Source organism: Microtus pennsylvanicus, chromosome 6, assembly GCF_037038515.1.
Source record: "Microtus pennsylvanicus isolate mMicPen1 chromosome 6, mMicPen1.hap1, whole genome shotgun sequence".
Taxonomy (NCBI): Eukaryota; Metazoa; Chordata; class Mammalia; order Rodentia; family Cricetidae; genus Microtus; species Microtus pennsylvanicus.
This window is the reverse complement of record NC_134584.1, coordinates 18,761,902-18,783,347: the sequence shown is the minus strand read 5'-3', so window position 1 is coordinate 18,783,347 and position 21,446 is coordinate 18,761,902. Positions and strand designations below refer to the sequence as shown.

Genomic DNA, 21,446 nt, shown 5'->3' with positions numbered 1-21,446 from the left:
GTTGGAAAATATGAAGCATCTCTTGACCAGAATCAAGGACAGATGGTGAACAAGCACATTATAGGAAAGTGCAAACTGTGCAGAGAATACTCAAGTGGGCAGAATGTGATTATGTAAATGAAGATTTCACTTGTAAACAGGAGTGCCAAATACATCAGAAGCTTATCTTGAATTATTCAGTAAGGTGTTGAGGATGTTCATATATTCTTCATCAGTGCCTAAAGCATTAATCCAAAGAAAAATTGAGGATTGGCTAATGTAATATACATCTTCTGTCTAAACATTTTATATTTTATTTAGTCTAGAATAAAGGGTGATACCCAGCCACATACATACACACATATATTCATAAATATATATGTATATCAATGATATTATTTTGTCATATAATTGCAATAATCATCTTTAATATCACAGGTGCATAGACACTGAGTTAATGACATTGATATTACTTCTAGACAGACATTGGTAAAGTAGAAGAAATAGTACTATCCATTAATTCAAGAAAAGTAAAAGAGGGAGCTGGAGAGATGGCTCAGCGGATAAGAGCATTGCCTGCTCTTCCAGAGGTCCTGAGTTCAATTCCCAGCAACCACATGGTGGCTCACAACCGTCTGTAATGAGGTCTAGTGCCCTCTTCAGACATGCACGCAGACAGAACATTGTATACATAATAAATAATTTAAAAAAAAAAAAGAAAAGTAAAAGAAGTATGATTGCTTAGGGAATATTCATTTTATTTATAATAATGTATATGTGTAGGCATCTGAAAGAAGCTTTATAGGAGCTCAGAAGCCTGCTGATGCCAGCGATGTGAGATCCCGTGGAGTTGGAGTTACTGAAAATTCTGAGTTGCTCTTTGAGGATGCTGAGAATCAAATTTCTGTCCTCTGTAAGATCAATATTTGTATCTTCTTAATTCCTGAACCATCTCTTGAATCCCAGGAATCATTAACTGAAACCTAAATAGGTTTTAGTGAGATGATTCAGTGGGTAAAGGGGCTTGTTAATCAAGCCTAGTGAGTTGAGTAAAATCACGAGAATCTATGATAAAGTAGAAAGAGAGATGGGACTACAGAATGTTTTCTTACCCCTGCTTATACATCATGCATGTATGCAAACACATTAATAATAATAATCAAGTATAAAAATAATATTATATACTTTATTTATTTTGACAAATTAAAGCTAATTTCAAGGTTGTTAATAAAATATTAGTAATGAGACAATTAATATTTTATTGTAATATCTAAAATCTACAGTGTAATTTCCAATAGATTTCAGTGTGATTTATGTGCACAAGTAACAAATAAACCTGAAAACAGTAGACCTTTTCTTTTTGAAAAACATCAAAATTATTTCTGCCACTGAACAGTCCTTACCTAAAATGCATCCATGATAATTTCCTCTGGTTTTCACTTCCTTTCTGCATGTTGGAGAATGTAGTGAAGCTGGTTCAAGAATTCAACAACTTTTGTTTTGTTGTTGTTCTTTATTTTTGTTTGTTTGTTTTTTGTTTTTAAATACAGAGCTTTTCCGTGCAGCTTTGGAGCCTGTCCTGGAGCTTGCTCTGTAGTCCAGGCTGGCCCCGAACTCTCAAATGGTGGGATTAAAGGCGTGTGCCAATATAGCCCAGCTCCAACAACTTTTTAAACTAATCTAGTATGAGGATTTTTGGAATGTTGATGAAGACATGGTAGAGCACTCAGCAAAACTGAAAGCAGTTTTTTAGTGTATTTTATTGTCATGTATTTTTTTGCAAATATTTATAGGTACCATGAACACTTAATCCAGGTACTCACTGTGTGATTATTGGATACGTGTGATAAACGTATACATATTCACACTTCAATCATTTCTAATTTCTAAAGATTTGCTTCCCTAATCATTTGGACATATGTACGGAAGTAGAAATAGATGAGCAGATTTGGTTCTCTCCCTGTGCCTGATATACAGTGCTTTCTACGTGTTTAGCTTCATGCTCTACCCTGTCAAGTAAGCATCAGTCCACACACCCTCTGTGAGAGAAGTATTTAAGTTTCTGAAAATGGGTGTGAACCTGCATCAGCTGTACTAGAACATCTTGGGTTATTGAAATTTTACATAATGTGAATAATATCCTTTGATCTCTTCTATGAATAAAATAGTTATTTTCATATAGCTACACATGATTAAAAAGAAACGGGAATATCTCTGTTTCCTCTTGATTCATGTGAAGAGTTATGAGGTGCGTAAGGTTTTATCCCTCTTGTAAGCCCACAAGTATGGCTGCTAGTTTATGTGCTGGAGGAGAAGACATGAGACTCACAGGTCAGCACCAATCCACTTCATTACCCAGGGTGACAGCAGGAGCCCATGTACCAGCATTGTCTTTGGCTTGTTCTTTGAACTTTGAATGCCACAGGCAATGCAAACATGATGAAGTGGCATTTGCACACACAGAAAGTTCCTCACAGAAGGAGACCTCTGAGCTTAGAAAATCTGAATCACTGTTACTAGTCCTAAGCCTGCTTGGCCTTTGCTCTGGAGGGAGACTTTACGGCTATTGCTCAGAACTTAAAGATACCCACTTAAATCCTAGGCCACAGCCTTTCTTTGTCTTCTGTAATGACAGAGGCAAATTATAGTCAACACCTGGTTTGTGGGACGACAAAAAGCCGGACAGATCATACAAGGAGTACTGTCCTCCCTCCATCTCTAACACCGTAGAGAATAATGTGAATTAATGCTTTCAAATAGGCTATATTTTAACCAAATATTGTAATAATTTTTTAGAACAACAACTTGACTCGGTACATTTTTATTAATATAAAATGTATAAATTTTACTGGGATATTATCTTTTCAAATTAAAGCATTATTGTATAAAATAGATGATCTACTTAAATGTTGGATTTAGTGAATTAAAACTATATAAAAGCTTTTGTATTCATTTCGTAGTTGTTCAAACAATAATAATATGTATTTCTAAGCCCCTTCAAATTCATTACTAGCCAAAAGGTGGCCTGGAACATTTTACGGAGAAATCTTCTGTAGCCCCTCATCATTTCCTTCTTCTTTTCGCTCGTCTGTCTCCTCTCATCTCCTCTCCTCTCTTCTTTTCCTCTTTCTCTTTCGTTTTGTTTTTCAATACCATGTTTCTCTGTGTATCCCTTGCTGTCCTGGAACTAACTCTGTAGATCAAACTAGACTCAAGGTCATCAGTGTCTATGGGTTTCCATATCATGACCTTGACCTCAGTGGCTAATGCAATTTCTCCTCCCTCATCTCAAAAGGAATCCCTGATCATGGCCCACTGCTTGGCTGTGAATCTCTGCATCATTCAATTATTAAATGAATGCTCTCTGCTGATAATTTGGGGGGTGATCAATCAGATTACAGGAGAAGGCCAGTTTGGGTACCCTCTCCATTGTTGCTAGGAGTCTTAGCAAAGGTCATCCTTGTGGATCCTTGGGAATTTCCCTGGCACTAGATTTCTTCTTAATCCCCAAATTCCACACACACCCTGCATCAAGATATATCTTTCAGTACTCTACTGTCCGGCTGGCCACCAATCCAACCAACCTGATTCTTTGCCCCAGTTTACCCAGAAGCTCTCCTCTATTTCCCCTTCCCAGGGAGATCCAAACATCTGTCCCTGGGCCCTTCTTGTTTCCTAGTTCCTCTGTGGCTTTGAATTGTACCCTGGTTATCTATCCTTTACTTATAGCAAATATCCATTTGTGAGTGAAGACAATTTGCATTTGTGGTATCTTCATAGCAATTAGATCAGGGTGAGTGTAGTTGTTGAACTGTGGGCTAAACTTGCATGATTATTGTGCTTCTTAGTATTTACCTCTGGTAGACATGAGCATTACAAATGAGTGGACATTGTAACTCCCATCACTGTCAATAGTATCACTGCAAAAACAGTTCTTTTTAGTTGGTGTCGTATCTTAGAGTTGGTTGCTCTTCTTGTCTTTCCATGATTCAGCAAAATAAAATAGTCAAATGTATATGCTCTTACAATCCATTCTTTTTATTTTTCCTTTAATGACTCTCATAAAACCTGATTGGGATGACATGAATCTTAACTTGATGAAATAATCTTTTTCAAGGTATTACCTGTGCCATGTTATTTATGCTTTTGACATTTTCGTTTTAAGAACTTTCCATGTTGCCATAGGGGAATCTAGTTCATTATTGGAGCGATTAGAATTCTAACCTTATTTTGTGTTTCCATTGCTTTTATCATGCGCACTCACATCCCTGTTTTCCTTTGCTACAAGGCCAGTACTAGGATAGGAATCTGCATTAGCCTTTCCTATGAACTCAGTGGCGGAACAAGCCTCAGCGCAGATGTGATTTATTTAAGGAAATTGGCAAATCTGATACTTCTGTTTGTTCCTTTCCTCTCCCCTTTCCTGTCTTACATTTATAAACCAGTATATTATTTATCATGTATCAAGACTTTTAGTATAGTTTTTGGCCTATGGCATGGTGTAACAATTAAACCCTCTTTGAGAAAAGCTTGAAGAACTGAGTTCAATCCCTGGAACACATAAAAGGATTAAAGGCAGAACTGAGTCTATGTTCACATAATTGTCGTCTGACCTGCCACAAATACTATACCACATGTATACCCTTTGCCACGGACACAAACACATACATACACACACTGTGCTGCACACACTCACACACACACACTGTTCCGCAGACACATACACTGTGCCAGAAACACACAAACACATTTTGCCACACACACATACACGCATCCACTGTGCCACAAATATTCACAAACACATACACTGTACCAAGTCCACAAAGACTCTGCTATACACACACAAACACATTGTACCACACGGACTATGCCACAAATACACACATACACTGTGCCCCCCACATGTACACTGTGCCACACACACAGACACATTGACACACACACTGTATCTCTCTCTCTCACACACACACATGAACTGTACCAGACACACACTGTCCCACAAACACACACACACACACACTGTGCCACAAACACACGTTCCCTAATATTTTAGAATTAGACTTAAAGTGTGTTATACAACTTTTACAAAGTTAATTTGACTTTCTACTTCATTATTTCACGTGACAGAGGCATTTTACATTGAAAATGGAGAAATGTATGACAATTTGCAGGCAATTTCATAAACTTCTCAAGTGAAAAAGTATCTTAGTGTGCAGAATCTTAGTGTCACAGACCTTTGTATGATTAATTTTGACATCTTGAGACTTAGATTTTTACTAGTAGAAAACTGGAGGCTTGGGAAAATGGGTTCTTCTGTGACTCTAAACAAATATGATGTTCAGAAGAATAAGAAGCCAGGCTTAAAACAACAAAAGCCTCCTTAATTTTATCTCCTCTCCTACTGACTGAGTATGGAACAGTCCCTGCTATATTTATAACATGTGAACCTCGGCTTTGCATTTCTATTAACATGTGTATAGGATTCCTTCTTTTACTAGCAGAATGTGGAACATGGGGATGAGATAAGAAAGGGACATGTGAGCACAATAAAATATTATCACCTGCTGGGCAAAAAAATTCCTGCAAAGTCTCAAAAGAATTTTATTTTTATTTTTTGGATGAGCATGACAATCTCTTAATCATTTTTTTTTATTTAGTTTGTTTTTGTCTTTAAGCTGGAGGCAGTGGAGGCATGCAGTTTGGGGAATACAAAAATACAGCTCCATGCTTGATTTCAGTAGATTCTGGTTATAAAGAGCAGTGTCCAACAGCTTTAATTTTCCCTACTGATGTACTTTATAAAGTAGGGAACATTTACACACATGTCCTCATACTATTTGATTTCATTATATATATTAATTAAGGAAATGTATTTGGAAATGTTTCCTGTCTGTTTGAAAAATAAAGCCAAAATTGTACTTCACTTGTAGTCAAATACATTTCAAATGTAAATGACCTTACTAGAGAATGAAATAACAAATGGGCATAAGACATAGAAACATTTAAGAAAACAATAATAAATTTGTTATTAAAAACAGTTCCTGAACAACATATTGCATCTATTATAAATATGTATGTATGTATGTATAACAACCTGGATATACCATTCACAATAACACCAAACAACACTATATTACCCCAATGTAGGAAGAAAGTATGCATATGTGTATATGGATATGCAAAAGTATAATTATGTAGTGTGTGTGTGTGTGTGTGTGTGTGTGTGTTGTCAGGGTTTTCTGTCCTACCTGGTTCCTGTAGTCGTTAAGTCCCAAAGAAATCACACAGAGGTCTATATTAGTTATAAACTGATTGGCCCCTTAGCTCAGGCTTCTTGTTAACCCTTATAACTTATATTAACCCATTATTCTTGTCTATGTTAGGCACATGGCTTGCTACCTTTTTCAGCTAGGCAGTCACATTTTGCTTCTTCTGTGGTCGGGTCATGGACTGCAGAGGAATGGGCTTCCTCCTTCCCAGAATTCTCCTGTTCTCTTTGACCCACTTCAACTTCCTGTCTTGTTGTTCCACCTCTACTTCCTGACTGGCTACTGTCCCATCAGCGTTTATTTAAAATGTAGTTGACAAAATACAGACCATTTTCCCACCCCATTTATGTGTATGTACATATAGGTATAAAAATATGTGTAAGCATATGTACATATATGTGTGTGTGAGTGTGAGTGTGTTTGTGGGTAGATAAATAGATGTAAGATAGATGAAAAATAATGAAAAGATGGATGACAGATAGGTACACAGATACATAAAGATGTAGATATATACATGAGAGAAAATAGATAATAGATAGGAATATTATAGACAATACATTAGATAGATAGATAGATAGATAGATAGATAGATAGATAGATAGATAGATAGATAGATAGATAGATAGATACATACATACATACATACATACATACATACATACACGCATACATGCATACATATACAGTCACATACTGAGGGATTGATTGAGCAACGTATTTGTCTACCATAGCATATTGACATCAATCATTCCTCTTGATTATGACATTATATGGAGTGAAGTTCTTTATAGATATAACCAAAATAAAATATAGTATTAAGATTTGTCTATTCCAACTACTGTGGGTATTTTTTAAACAAAAATCAGAACAAAATTGAATCAACAGGAGATCTTGCTGTTTCTTAGAGAGATTTGGAGCTATGGAATGTGGAGGCCTTGAGAAGTTGGAGAAAGCCATGAACTGACTCTGTAATTGCTCACACAACCCTGGCTGCACCTTAATTTCAGATTCTACTCACCAGACATATGAAACAATGCATTTCTATTGCTTTAGCTAATGAGTTTCTCAAACTTTCTTGCCAAAGAGCTAACAAATTAGTATATACCCCACTGGTAATTGGAAATTACAAAAACAGCCAATTACATGAAGAAATTAAACACCTTAGGTGGGATTGGACGTACAAGCCTGTGATGCCAGCCACTGCTGTGAAGAAGTTGATTTCTATGAGCTCAGGGCTAGCCTGATCTACACAGAGAATTACAGGCAAGACAGCCTTACACAGTAAGATCCTGTCTCAAAACAAAGATACAAAAGGCATCTAAGCAACACATACATTGAAGCTCATTGCTTTCATATTTTTTTCATTTATGTAAGTATCAAAAATAAATAGCCATCTTGTGTCATACACAGTACAGTATAGTTTTGATATTATTTACTTAAGGAGTTTCATAATTGATTGCTTCACTGTTCAATATTTTATGCCTTAGATTTGCTATCAAATTTTCTCCTAACTTTCCATTATGAATTCAGTGAAAGTTCAGCCTCATTAGGGACAGCTTCTCAGTTGGTTTAGCTTCAATGAGTGCTCCTCTTACAAATGCACTATTGATTTTACTTCTGAATCATACTGATGCAACATGCAATGTCTAAGCAAATTTATGTCTTTTGTCAAAAACCTGAATTGAAATGTAGCTGTGGTTTCCTTTAATTATGCAGTATCATTATTTTATACACTTTCATGCCATTGATGTTACCTCTAAAACCTTCACTCTAAGGTAAAGTTCTATGAGGTAAATAGGAAATAGAAATTTCTGTGTATAGTTGAGATGGTGACACACCATACAAAGACTGCTGTCTTTTACAAAATAAAATCTTTAATAAGAACAATTTTGAAAGCACGGAATCACATTGATTTCACAAGAAGACATATTAATCTGGAAAGTAGTCTAGCACTTGGATTTTATTAGCTGTTTAGTAAAGCAATAAATGATTAAATGCACAAGAAGTGGTAAAAATCCTCCTGGCAATACAGAGGGAATACAATGCAATTTATGAAATTAAAGAGAGGCTTAGCATCTGTCCAAGTCAATATTCATTTACTTCCTCACAGCAGCAAAGAGAGGGTGGTTTATTTATCATCTCGGTAGCTGTGTTGAGGAGCAGCTGCACAGGTGTGAAATTCATTTCTCCCCTCGCTGTTTTGGGCTTTCCACTCTAAGAATGAAAGCTACATGCATCATCCTTTAGAGTTTAAAAATAACAAATATTTCACCTGCTTGCAGAACATCACAAGTCCTTAGGGAGAGAGAAAGAGAGAGAAAGAAAAAAAACAGTAACAAACAAATAAATAAAATAATGAATAAATAAGAGTGATTGTTGGATCTACTTCCAGGAGACAGGATGCTTCAAGTTCTGAGCTCAGAAGCTATCATAGGTGTATGACTTTCTGTTTTTCTTAATGCTGTCATTTTGTATGGAAGAATGAGCAGACATCGATATTCATTTGTCAAGAGAGCAAAGATACTGTGTAACTCACAGTGGGATCATTTCCTCAGAGTCCCTGATGATGTAGGAACCTCTCAGTGTCTATTCCTCACTCGGAAATGTGACTGACTTCATTGTTTCCTGCTGTGTGCCAAAGGGCATGAGCAAAGGACATTATGTGTCATCTCCTGAGAAACTTGTTTCCAAAGCAGAAAATTAAAATGTGTGTGTCTGTGTATGCACGTAGGTGCATGTGTGTATGTGTGTGCATGTGCGTGTGAGTGTGTGTGCGTATGCACGTACACACGTGGGTGTAAAGGAGGGAAAGTGAGAAGAGATAGAGAGAATATGGCAAACTGGCTTCTCTTCTGAGAAAACCACACTGACAGTTACAACTTTTATCTGTTAATCAGGGAAGAACCTATAAATATTTTACAACCTAAGAAATCATTTATATTTCTTACCCTGTAGAAAATGTAAAACAAAGGGAAATATCATACAAATTGTTTTAAGTCAACACAGTAATATAGTAATGTATTATTTTAATATTATATTAAGCATAAAATGGTAATAATTCTCAGTGGCAAGCAACAGAGAAGTCAGTGACAAGATGCCAGAAAAACTTTGGCTAGGCTAATGTAATTACTTTGGGGATTTTCATTTGAAGTTGAATTGGCATATCAAGTGTTCACCCTAGAGAAAATTTGTATTGGAAGGAAAAGGGTATTGTGAGTCTTGTTTGATCTCCAAAGTGTCTGGAATCATTATAAAGGGAATACTCGGTGATTACTCAGGGATTTCTCCTCCTTAGAGTTTTCTTTCTTTTCTGCCACTGTCTAATACTTACAAATTATCATCTGATGTCTACATCTAGTCCTTAATATATCTCTCACCATCTTTCCAGTAAATCACATGAAAGACTACTCTGCACATCGGGTTTGCTATTCAGGTGATGTCTTTCAAGAACTGGTTAAGAAATATAGTATTTATTTTAAAGAGGCAAAAAATATTTCTACATTTCTAGAAATCCCAATAACAGTTTTGTCTCTTAAATGTGTTAGCAGAAATATTCTGCCATTTATTAAAGTATGCTTGTAGCTTTGGAGAGCTACCTATAGCCCTAAACAACTTTAATTGGTGTTTGCTGAAAGTTCCATGTTATGGCTAGACCTTTCTAATAGTCTTGATCGTGTTACTATAGCTGTACTTTAATCTTACATGCCTATGGTTCCTAGCAACTCTCTCAATGCCTACTGTCAAGCTTCTTATTAGAAAGGATTATATGTTCCGGCTTAGCCATTGTTCTGATTTTTCCTGATGTAAAATTAAAGTTCAATTTAAAACCCTAAACTATTTTAGACAAATATTTCCTCATCCCATCAGTATTCCATATGAAGATTCTGTACCTTTGAAACAATGAACTAGTCAATATATCCTCTACAAAATATTTCTATGCATTACAAAACATCTGTACTATGACTCAAATTCTTTACTTCCTGTTCTTTCTACATCTCCCAGAATATAGATGGTTTCTTCGTTTTTCTGTTTGGTTGTTTGGCTTAGATGAAGAATTTTCACTCATTTATCAGTAAGTTCCTAAAATGTAACTAATATATCATCTACCAATTTACAGTCAATATTTGAGAAATTATTCTCTGGATGAACTTTCTTTAAAATAATTTTTACTTGAATATTAACATTAATTTTTATTAAACTTACAGTAGATGACTTTTGATACTATATTGTTATATTTATTTGAGGATGAGCAAATAGTACAATTATAACATGACTCAAATTTATTCCTATAATTAATTTATTTATCTTTTCTTTCCTGAGAAGTGGTAATGTTCTCTATGTAGAAATTCACATTTCACTCAGTATTTTTTCTTCCTTGGGAGAAAAAAAAATGTGGCAGCCATTTTCATTTCAGTCAAACCTCAGGCATTATTTTGCATCCTGAACAACTGTGCAATGAAAGTTAGGATCAGTGGATTTCATAAACTGCAGTCTCAAAACCTTCAATGAATACAAACATCTTACTTTTGCTTATAAGAGGCAACAGAAGCTGGTTTACTGTCTGTGTCAGTCAGTGTCCACTGCTGTGACAGATACCTGAATAAAATGAGAGGAAAAATTCACTTAGACCCACAGTTTTGCTTGTTTTTTTTTTTAAAGCAGGGGTTAAATCTTTCTATATTGTTAAGTAGAATCGCTCTATGAATGCTAAAATGCAGAGTAATTCTTTCCTCTAGAAAAAAAAATCTTATACCTACTTCTTAGAATACTGTTAGAAGGAAGTTTTTCTCTCATATAGGAATAAATTATATAAAAATAAGTGGAACTGGAGCTACAATCTGTTTTGTTCCCAATAACTTTTTAATATTCATTTATTTGTTTTCAATAACTTTTTAAAACTCATTCATGTTCAGCAGATTCTTCCTGTATGCAGCCCCCTGTTAAGGGCCACACCTTTCTAAGGACGGTACTTCCTGAAAGAAGCACCAAGTCCCGGAGTGAAAAAGAAGCTCCACGTAGTTGCTCTGTCAGTTGTGTCCATGCCTCCTCTCCTCCTCATCTTTCCTGGTCCCCGTGATCGTTTCTCTAAATAGTAGATGTATATGCTTCCAAAGATGCTGAATTTGAGTTTAGCAGGAAAGGGAAGTCTCAAATGAACGATGTCATTAAATAATACAGACAAGACCACCATGAAATCTCCCTTGAAGCAAGATAGAGAACAGAACATAACACTGCCTACAAACACACAGAATGGCATCAATCAAAAACAGGCCAAGAAATATCCAACTACTCGTTCGAAAGCTCTCGCTATTTTCTCTCTCTCTCTCTCTCTCTCTCTCTCTCTCTCTCTCTCTCTCTCTCTCTCTCTCTCTCTCTCTCTCTCTCTCTGTTTTAGCTCCACTTCAACATAGAAAGCTGTAGTCATCTCAGACCATGTGATTTGACTGTTAGTTTGCACATTCTAGCTACCCAGTCTGACACAAGCTATAACTCTGTTATTGGTATCTTTAAGAACAGCCCTGGCTTTTATCTACAGCATGATTTATTTACCCATTACTTCTGCTTCTGAAAGACAGAAAATTGCCTCTGAAGAATAAAGTTGAACAGAACAAGTTCCAGGACATTCAGGGCTACAGAGAGATACCCTGTCTGAAAAATCCAATAGATAGATGGTAGATAGATAAATGATACATGGATGGATGGATGGATGGATGGATGGATGGATGGATGGATAGGTCAGGTAGGTAGTTAGGTAGGTAGTTAGGTGGGTAGGTAGGTAGGTAGAATTAATAAAGTTGGTGTTTCCATCCTAGAAAAGTGAACAAGTAGAAGAGATATGGTGAAGTCATTGCACAAAAAATAACTAAATTTTAATTAAAGGAATTGTAATTCATTCACTGGTTTAAATGTTCCAGTCTCTTACGGCATGCAAAACAGAGAATTTCCCTTCATAGAGCTCATGATATAGAGTGGGGGTGTTGCCCAAGCAAGCGTCTTCCTTGTACCCTTTTTTATTCTAGCCTGTAGCAATTTTCTCTGGGTACAGGCCAGGGAACCCCAACAAGTTTACTTTATCACTCTTCTAGAAAATTTAATCTTATCAAACTAAAATAAAAATTAGCTACACCCTGTATCCACTGCTGTTTTTAAAACAGAAGAGTTAAGGTTTTTCTACCACAAGTATCTCACATACTTTCCTTCCAGTTAAGTTAAATCAAGTTCCACAAAGTTCTGTGTATTCTTAGCCATTTAACTTAACCCAAGTGCAACTTTAATATGAGACTGTAGAGAAAAGTTTCCATAAACATCAAGTTAAAATCTTCAAACAATATTTTCAATCAGTTACACTCTTGAATTACTGGGTTTTCCTAGAATCCTTATGAGTTTATTGTTTATATCACAATAAAAAAAGATCCAAATGACATAATTTATAAAGTAAATCACATTTTATATTATATTTAAGGCAAAATATCATGAAAGGAAACCTATTTTATGTTCGATATCAAAATAATTTCAAAATTATAACGGTTTTCTTGCCAGGCATAGACAAGGAGGGAATTACAGCTCCATTTCTGCTAACTTTAATAAATTTTACTTCCAGTTACTATTGCAAATTAACAAGGCATTTAACAAAGGAAGAGGTACAGAAAATTATTCCTTATTTGTAATTAAAGTTCCTGAAAAAATAATTGTATAGATTTATTATTTAACATAGACTACAAACTACTAATTTGTGTATTATCCATCACTGAATAATTGTTTAATATTGGGCAGTATTCAAGTGCTACAAATAATCTAGAATTGTGTTTAAAATTGATCTTAATAAATTCCACTCTATGGGGAGAAACCTTTTCCACTGTAATTTATAGGCAGTCGGTCCTTTATTAAGGAAGTATACTGCTGATTTCTCCTTGGGCTCTGGAGATACAGTTAGAGAAAGTGTTTTTGTCAGTGTGTGTCTCATACACTGCTCCACTGTTCTGATATATGATGTCTACTTTTCCACTCTTGCCTCTGCTAAAAGGATGTTTGCCTCCCCAGACCCATACCAGGCCATGGAAATCTTTGTAAAGTCACTCTGGCTCTACCCGAGATTAAGAATAATAGACAAGCATACATTTTTAAACAGTTCATGTGAGATACGGCACATGGGGATAAAGCATATCTGTTGCCATGCCCTTCATAAGAATTACATCTCCTTTATGATTCTATAGATGCTTGAATACAAAGGATAAGCCTGCTATTACGTTTAGCACAATAACTTTGGGCATGGGGGAAGTATACTCATGTTAATTGCTTGATAACTTTCCTCATATGTTATACAACCATAAGTTGTTTCTAATTCCTCTAAAAGCAAAACAAAACAAAATAAAAATAAAATGCCCACCCCCTAAAACAAAAAAAAAAAAACAGACTTTTTCCAATTCACTTGCATTCAGTGCTGTGATCTAGTAGTGTTTTAAAAGCCCATGTGTGACCAGAGACTCGGATCTGCTGAAATGGCCATCACGAACTAAAAACATTTGTTGATTTGCTTACTGAAGTTGTGAAAACTTAAAATGATTTCAGATGGAGATTACGGTCATAAAACAATGAGATTAGCACAGAATGTACTCGAATACCTGTTCTAAAAGAGTGGAATTTAAAACAGCTGCATAAAACCTGTTAAAAGCTCTGTACATAGATGAATTATGTGCACTGTATTTCTATAGTGCAAATACCACTTGACAGTTCCTTATCACAAAACTGTGGCACGATTTCTTTTAAGACATAGCACAAATGTGTCTTCCTCCAGAGCATGTTTGTCTATTAATTATTTAATTACCCTATTTATTATTTTTAAGGATTTCAAGTCTGGAGGTCATCCATAGGTTCTTCAGCTATCAGGGAGATCAGGCAGCCTGGGAACCCAAATCTCTGACCCCAGAACTGCATTCACATTTCAGATTAGCTATAAAGAAGCCAGGCACAGCTGGAAGTGACCTTACCTTCTCTGTGCCACACTTACTCCCAGGATTAGAGCTCCTCTGCTGCCTTGCTGGGCTGATTAGCTGAGCTGTTAGGAGCCCTTTGAGAATTGGCAGCCATTTTCCAATCATGGGAATGCACCACTACTGTCAAAGAGTGATTCTTTTCCTGCTACTTCCTAGAATTAAGCATTCTCCTCACATTCCAAGGGTGAAAGGTGAGAATACAAGATCTCCTTTCTTCAAAGTCTGTATATTAACCTGGCTACTGAAAAGTTTCTGTTTCGCAAAGAGGACCCATGAAAATGTAAGGTGTGCAATACTAAAGAAAACACCTGCTCAGTTTTGTGGAAATAATTTGGTTAGGCTTTCAAGTAAATATTCTATTTTGCTGGGAGTTTAACCTCTTCCTTATTGAAACAGCTTTCTTACTAATTGACAACTGAGTAACAGAGTATAATATTTATGAGTGTGAATCCCAGGTTTCTACTGCCGAAATAAATCCTGCTTCTGTTTGTCTAAGTCGTAGATCCTGGGTATAGTTTAAACTTCTGTATTATACCATTTATTCTATGAAATGGGTGTGCTATCAGAACATTAAAAAAAACTATTTACGGACGCAGAATAAGAAGCAATGTGTAGAAAACAGTCGTAAGGTAATTAAACTAACCGGTTGAAGTGGGTCAGCCACTCCTCAATTAATCACATTTTTTAAATAAGATGCAGTGATAGTTTCTATGAAACTCACCATGGAGTTTCACAAACTTGATGGACGTTTGTTGATCTGTTTTCTAGGTCTCTTTAGATGGAATGTAATAAAGAAGAAAGCTCCAGAGCATCAATGTGTGAATTAGTGTCTCTCTACTAAAACGGAAAGCCCAGTGGTCACAGCCACCGACACTTCAACCCTGGATCCTACGACTCCACATTAAGTACTGGAATATTTATTACTCTACTGTGGGAGAAAGTCTTTGCCAATGCTTACAAGGAACTCTTTATGCCTGCTTCTCTGGATCCTGTTTGATGGAGGTCTCCTAACACCACTTCAGCCACAGCCACAACAAACTTTAGCCACACAATCAAAAGAAAATGTTATCCACCTGCCGGGGAGACAACCCCATTTCCAGCGGGTTAAACGTGGATGGGTATGGAATCAATTTTTTGTGCTGGAAGAATACATGGGCTCCGAACCTCAATATGTGGGAAAGGTAATGCTGGGTTTCTTTTTGCAACCACTTGATAGGAAGGGGAGTATGAATTGTGTATTGTCTGTAGATGGTTTGCAGTGACCAGAAAATGGTTCCTTTTCCTGAGTCTAGCCCGAGTAAGCCTTGCAATATCCCTTTCTCCCTTTTTGCTTCTATTTTCCAATTCTCCCATGGGTTTGTTAAGATAGTTTATATTCTGTTCCCAGTTTTGATGACAAGAATTTGAAAGGCTTATATTACTTCGAAAGAATAGGAATAGTGCATCAGTGTTGATTGACAGTCTGTAATAGTCATCCATTTCCAGACTCAAGGACAAATGGTCATGCATAAATACTATAAGTTGAAAGTGTTAGTCCTTCCTAATGGTGTTATGTCTTTACTCTTTCCCCTTTAAACTGTAACATACTACATAGAGTTCATTTCTAATACATTGTTTATCATGGTCTAGTTTCAGCAACAGTTCTCTATGTGTACACATTTTTTCTATGTGTACACATGTCTGAGCACAAATACAAAGAATATGTGTATGAGGTCAAAGGACAATTTAATTGAGTCTACTGTCTTTGTCCACCAGGCAGGTCCAAGGATTAAACTCAGGTCACCATGCTTGGCAGCATATCAGTCAAGTTCTCTCTCTCTGTCTCTGTCTCTGTCTCTGTCTCTCTCTCTCTCTCTTCTTGCTCTCTCTCTTTCTGACTTGCCCATTACACTTATTCTTACCACATTTCTTTTAGCCCTGTTAAAATTAGAATTTAAAAGAAAAAAAAATCCCAAAGTAGGCAAACAGTAAATCTCAGAAGCTTCATAACTGTATAGAAGATAAGAGTAGAGAAGAAAATAATAAATAACAAACAAGCAAACAAACACAGCAAAATAAAAAAAATAGAAAGTCTTTTGAGCTGCTGACGTAGAGTTCTGCCACATGGCAGCACTCCTTGTGTTCCTGAAAGCACTGTCAAGAAGAGGCTGAAAACTGGAAATGGAAAATTAATCTAGCCTTCTGAGAAAAGTGGGGAAACCCAGCAAAACTCATGTGCCCTCAAATTGGCTTATGGGGCTTATGCATGGGGACAGGAATTAATCTCCATATCTGTTTAGCATGTCTTATAGTGAGAGCCCCTTCTATTCTACTGATGTTCTCTTCTTTCTGAAGGGTAGTTGGTATTCCTTTATTCAAGTGATTGACCAGAAAAACAGGAATATTGGGTCTTCACCCAGGCCAGATCCATTCTTCTGACTACCATGTTTACCAGACCGTGGTTGCTCCTCTAATATCTGGCTGGCACAGTATACTACACTCAATTGTACCATTTTATTTTCAGTCCAGTTAAAATCTTTGAAGATGTAATCATTTAGGAGTTTTGAGAACCTATGCAAGATACTTTTACCTAAAATGTCTAGGAACTTCATGAATATTTTTGCTAATTTTTTGTTACAATTTACATATTTAAGAATATATAGAATGTATGCTTTTCTAAAAAACAAAAAAAAAACCTTTTCCCTTAAGAAAGTAATTACTTTAACGTAATCATGTGACTTCTTTATTTTTTTTAAAAAGAAACTATTATTAAAATATTATTAGATTAATCTACAACTCTCCATATTGCCCTGACTTCTCACATTTTTGGTCTTTTGCTCTTTGCTTATTATTACCGCACACCCCCCCACACACACACACATGCACACACACATGTATAAATTCATAAATATGTTACTGTAACCTGCTGATTGAATGACATGAACTTAAGGTAAAACTACAAATGAAAATTGCAACAATTGCAATAAAATAACTTGGAATAAGTGCAGAAATCATGGTATCTGATCAATATTTTTCTAAGCATTCTGAAAACCCATGAACGGTGTGGAACATAAAACTCACACAAAATAGACAGAAAGACATTGAAGCCCAAAAAGTTCAATTCAGAACAGGATACCCTCCGTGCTTACAGTAGTGCACTAACACTGAGAAAACTCTCAGACAATTTTGAGGATGTAACTCTAGAAGGCACAAGTCTCTGAGTGTAATACACAAAGTGGACATTTATATGATCCCTCAATCCTATCATATAAGCCTAAATGTTAATATAAATACTTTAGTTATGATTAATTCATGTAGCTCTTTTACACTATTCTTGTTTATTTATTTATTTATTAGAATTAAAAATACGGGTAATGAAAGAAGAATATGGATTTCAAAATCTGCTCCACAACATCAATTATTTTAGCTCTGCTTACACTTTCTGACATCACCTGATATTTCATATCAAAAGACTAAAGAGACTACCTTATTCTTTGTTTTTGACTGAGACAGATACATGGATATTAGGTACCAGAATTGAAGGTGATAAAAGTATAATTCGTAGAAAATTTTGGAATGATTGTGTGTGTGTGTGTGTGTGTGGTGTGTGTGTGTGTGTGTGTGTGTGTGTGAGAGAGAGAGAGAGAGAGAGAGAGAGAGAGAGAGAGAGAGAGAGAGAGAGAGAGAGAGGAGAGAGAGAGAGAGAGTTTTCCTTGGTAGAGTATCATTTCCTCGCCCAATGTATACAAATAAATTGGATCTAGGAATTTAGTTTCAAAATTATTGCTTGAGATTTTAAAATTTCATCTTCAGAATTTAAATGACAGTATAGAATTAATTTTGTTGACTGGAGGATTAATTACTTGTGAATTGGATTAAAAAGGAGTATGTCTAATATTTAAATTTTTGTGTGTAAATATCACCATTTTCTATAGATATGTGAATTCTCATTGTAATAGGTGCTAAGAATACACGGCTATCATACCAAAATGTGTTTCTAAATTAATGAAACATCAGTTGCCAAGATTTTTTTTCTACAAGAAAACTAATTAAAGTTTGATTACCTCTATGTTGATGCTTCTGGATTTGGAAATAGAATTATGACAGCACAGAGATTAATTCATGACATTGTATGCATATGTGTACACAGACATAAATATATTTACATTCCTTTTATTTCTAGAAAAGACTTTGAGTCTGGTTTTAGAAAGGTTAATTAACTTAAACAATAAATGATTCAGGAACAAGGAAAGTGGAACATTAAAGAATACCCAGCACAGTGGTCTGCTGACTACTGTCAACAAGACTGAGATTTGAGATTCGGTATCTTTTTAGAAATAACATAAAAGAAAAACATAATTATCAGATTACTTCTATTGAAAACTTTTTTGGAGAGATATTGAGTTTAGTAAAGCTTTACACCAAGATGGCCTCGCACAATCTAGTCAAGTGAGATGCTGGCATAGTTTATATGCCATCAACATTGGGACTGACAACTTTAGACTTAATGTTGGAAGAAGATACTGAGATTGGCACCTGATCATGGGGAATCAAACTATGGCATTGCTTATGGTTTATATTATTTTATTCCTTTCTTTTTTATTTATTTATTAAAGATTTCTGCTAAAAGTGGAGTAATATTCTACAAAAATGGCAGTCCTTTCCACAAAAATAACTTTTTCATTTAGTAATATACCCAGGATAAATATAAGCTTATATAATATCTGTAATGTCATATAGATATCAGTTTCATCTGCAAAATATATTTTATGAATTTATCAGTTAAAGCACAAGCAAAAAGAAAGGAAAGTAATAAGAGCAAAAGCTTAGAATATATGCAGATTAAAACATAATTACTTTGATTTTCACAGGGAGAAGTCACTGTATGCCTATAAAACTGTTCTGACATAGTCTTGGCATATGCTCCAAGAAAATACTGTCCAATTAATCTTACGGAAAATTTTGACTTGTCATTTTAACAATTGGGATAGACTGCAGCTGAGAGTATTTCTTCATTTTGTATTTTCCAAAAGAAATAGTCAAAACTGAATCACTTGTAGACACTGCTTTTAGATGCACTGCTTTTCCACCATATTTTTAAGGCAGAATGCATTATAACTTGAGACAGCATTAAATATTGTGGGCTAAATGGAAATATGAAGGTCCCCAGGTTGCAATTATAATAGGTAAAATTTATGAAATGCTTCCTTTGGGCACTGTTTTAATTGCTTTACATAGATAAACTTGCATAGCCTTCAAAATAGAATTATGAAGGATGTTATTAGTATCTGTATTTTGAACATAAGAAAACCAAGACCCTAAAAATGAGGTAACTTCATGAATAACTAGAATATTCTAAAACTTATATTTTAATATAATTAAGCATGTTTCATTGTGCTAGAAAATATTTTTCTCAAGTGACATAATTTCAATAATTTTCTGTATATAGTATAATTCACACATTCCTAGTGATTGTGTTGATACAGCAAAGGATGAGATTATATGCAGGATGTTGAGGAATTCAAGAAAGATTCACAGATATGAAAGAACCAGAGATAAGTCTTGAAAAATATTTTTTTCTTGCAAATGTATAATGCAATGGTATTTATAAGCCTTGAGCTTTCAAAGACCACTTTGATCTTAGGGAGCCATATTTTAGTACACCCAGAAATGTGAATCCACTTTTTTAAAGTATGGAATTATAGAAATATAAAAACATTCAATTTGATACACAATTGAACAGTAGTATTCTCAAAAGAATCATTCTTAGAGGATTAGTGTAGATAAAAGTCTTAACAAAGTCATACATGTACCTAATATGACACAGATATACTACATACAAGCAAGCGCAGACACACTGTCCTTTTCTCCGGAAAACTGTAAAATGCATGGGCAAAATGGACATTTTCCAATAACTGACAACAAATGCTAATGAGAATATAGAGAAAAGTGAGTTCTACTTCACTGTTGGCAGGATTGCAAATGGGTAAAGCTAATGTCGGTATCAGTGAGAAAAATTCCCCAAAAGCTAGAAATAGAACTATCATATTAACCGGTTGTTATACTCCTTGGCATTTGCCCTGTAGACCCAAACCCTACTCCAGAGACAGTTGTCCAGCCATGTTGTCACTTTATTCGTAATACTAGGAAATGGAAGCAACCTTAAACTGATTAACAGATAGTGAAAATGTGGCATGTATTCACAGTGGAGTTATAGTATTCAGATGTAACAAAATGAACTTTTTATATAGATAGACTTGGAAAATGTTATACAGGATGAGCTAACCCAGACCGAGACATAAAAACAAACAAGGCATGTTCTTTCTTAATTCGTCCTGCATAGGTCTAAATATTTTGATGGATGTGAATATACCCTTGAGGAATCACAGAACATAGGCAAGTAAAAATGAAGTATATGGAGTTGGGGTGAGGCAGAATCACCTCGAAAAAGGAAGATTCATAGGCCACATGTACTATGGGTCAAGAAATGGAAAAAACAACAGGATTCAGGATATTAAAAGCAGAGAATGGATAACACAAAGAAAAAGAGAAAGACAAATTAAAGATCTCGAAAAAGTAAAAAAATAACTTATATTTATTAGTGAAGTTATATTTCATATATAATATAATGTGTGTGCACATATTATCATACACTAAAATTATGAAACATTGAGTCTAGCACTATTTCCAGGAGTCATGTTTCATAATTTTATATGTTTACATGTGTATACACTTATAATCAGTTCTCATAGTATCAGAAGATGCTATGCAAGCTGTCTTAGAAAGATAACAAATCTGTCAACAACAGAAATGATCACAATGTATCTCCAGTGTTGCAATCAAGAAATATTTACCTTGAGTAAGCCAACATTTGTTGTATTGTTCTTAAGACTCAATAGGAGAAAAATCATGTTTGATACTTTGAATCTAGCCAACTAAATACTTATACCTGGAAATGTCATGAACTTTGAAGAATAACATACTACTTTCACTTTCCCAAACCAGTATAATTTCTAACTAAATTCTATTACCCACATTCTATTCTCATATGCATATATCTAAAGATAAATTCTGCTTTCACTTCTCTTAGTGAAGTTTCTCTTTGAAGCAGGTGAATATTATAATAGGAATTTACAGTTGAGAAAATGTAGAGGACAACTGACTGCATTTTGTCCTACCACAATGGATTCATCTACAATGCAATCATTAAGCCCCAGGCACAGGA

The 21,446-nt window shown here is 35.2% G+C and overlaps 1 protein-coding gene across 4 annotated transcripts in view; it reads left to right on the top strand.

Moving 5' to 3' along the window:
- Positions 1 to 21,446, top strand: part of Cdh12 (cadherin 12) — a 788,260-nt gene that overhangs the window by 543,354 nt on the left and 223,460 nt on the right. For all 4 annotated transcript variants that reach the window (XM_075975840.1, XM_075975839.1, XM_075975838.1 and 1 more), the window contains one exon: positions 15,011 to 15,423. In XM_075975840.1, coding sequence (XP_075831955.1) covers positions 15,193 to 15,423 — 231 coding nt within the window. In that variant the 5' untranslated portion in view covers positions 15,011 to 15,192. The remainder of the gene's footprint in view (positions 1 to 15,010; positions 15,424 to 21,446) is intronic.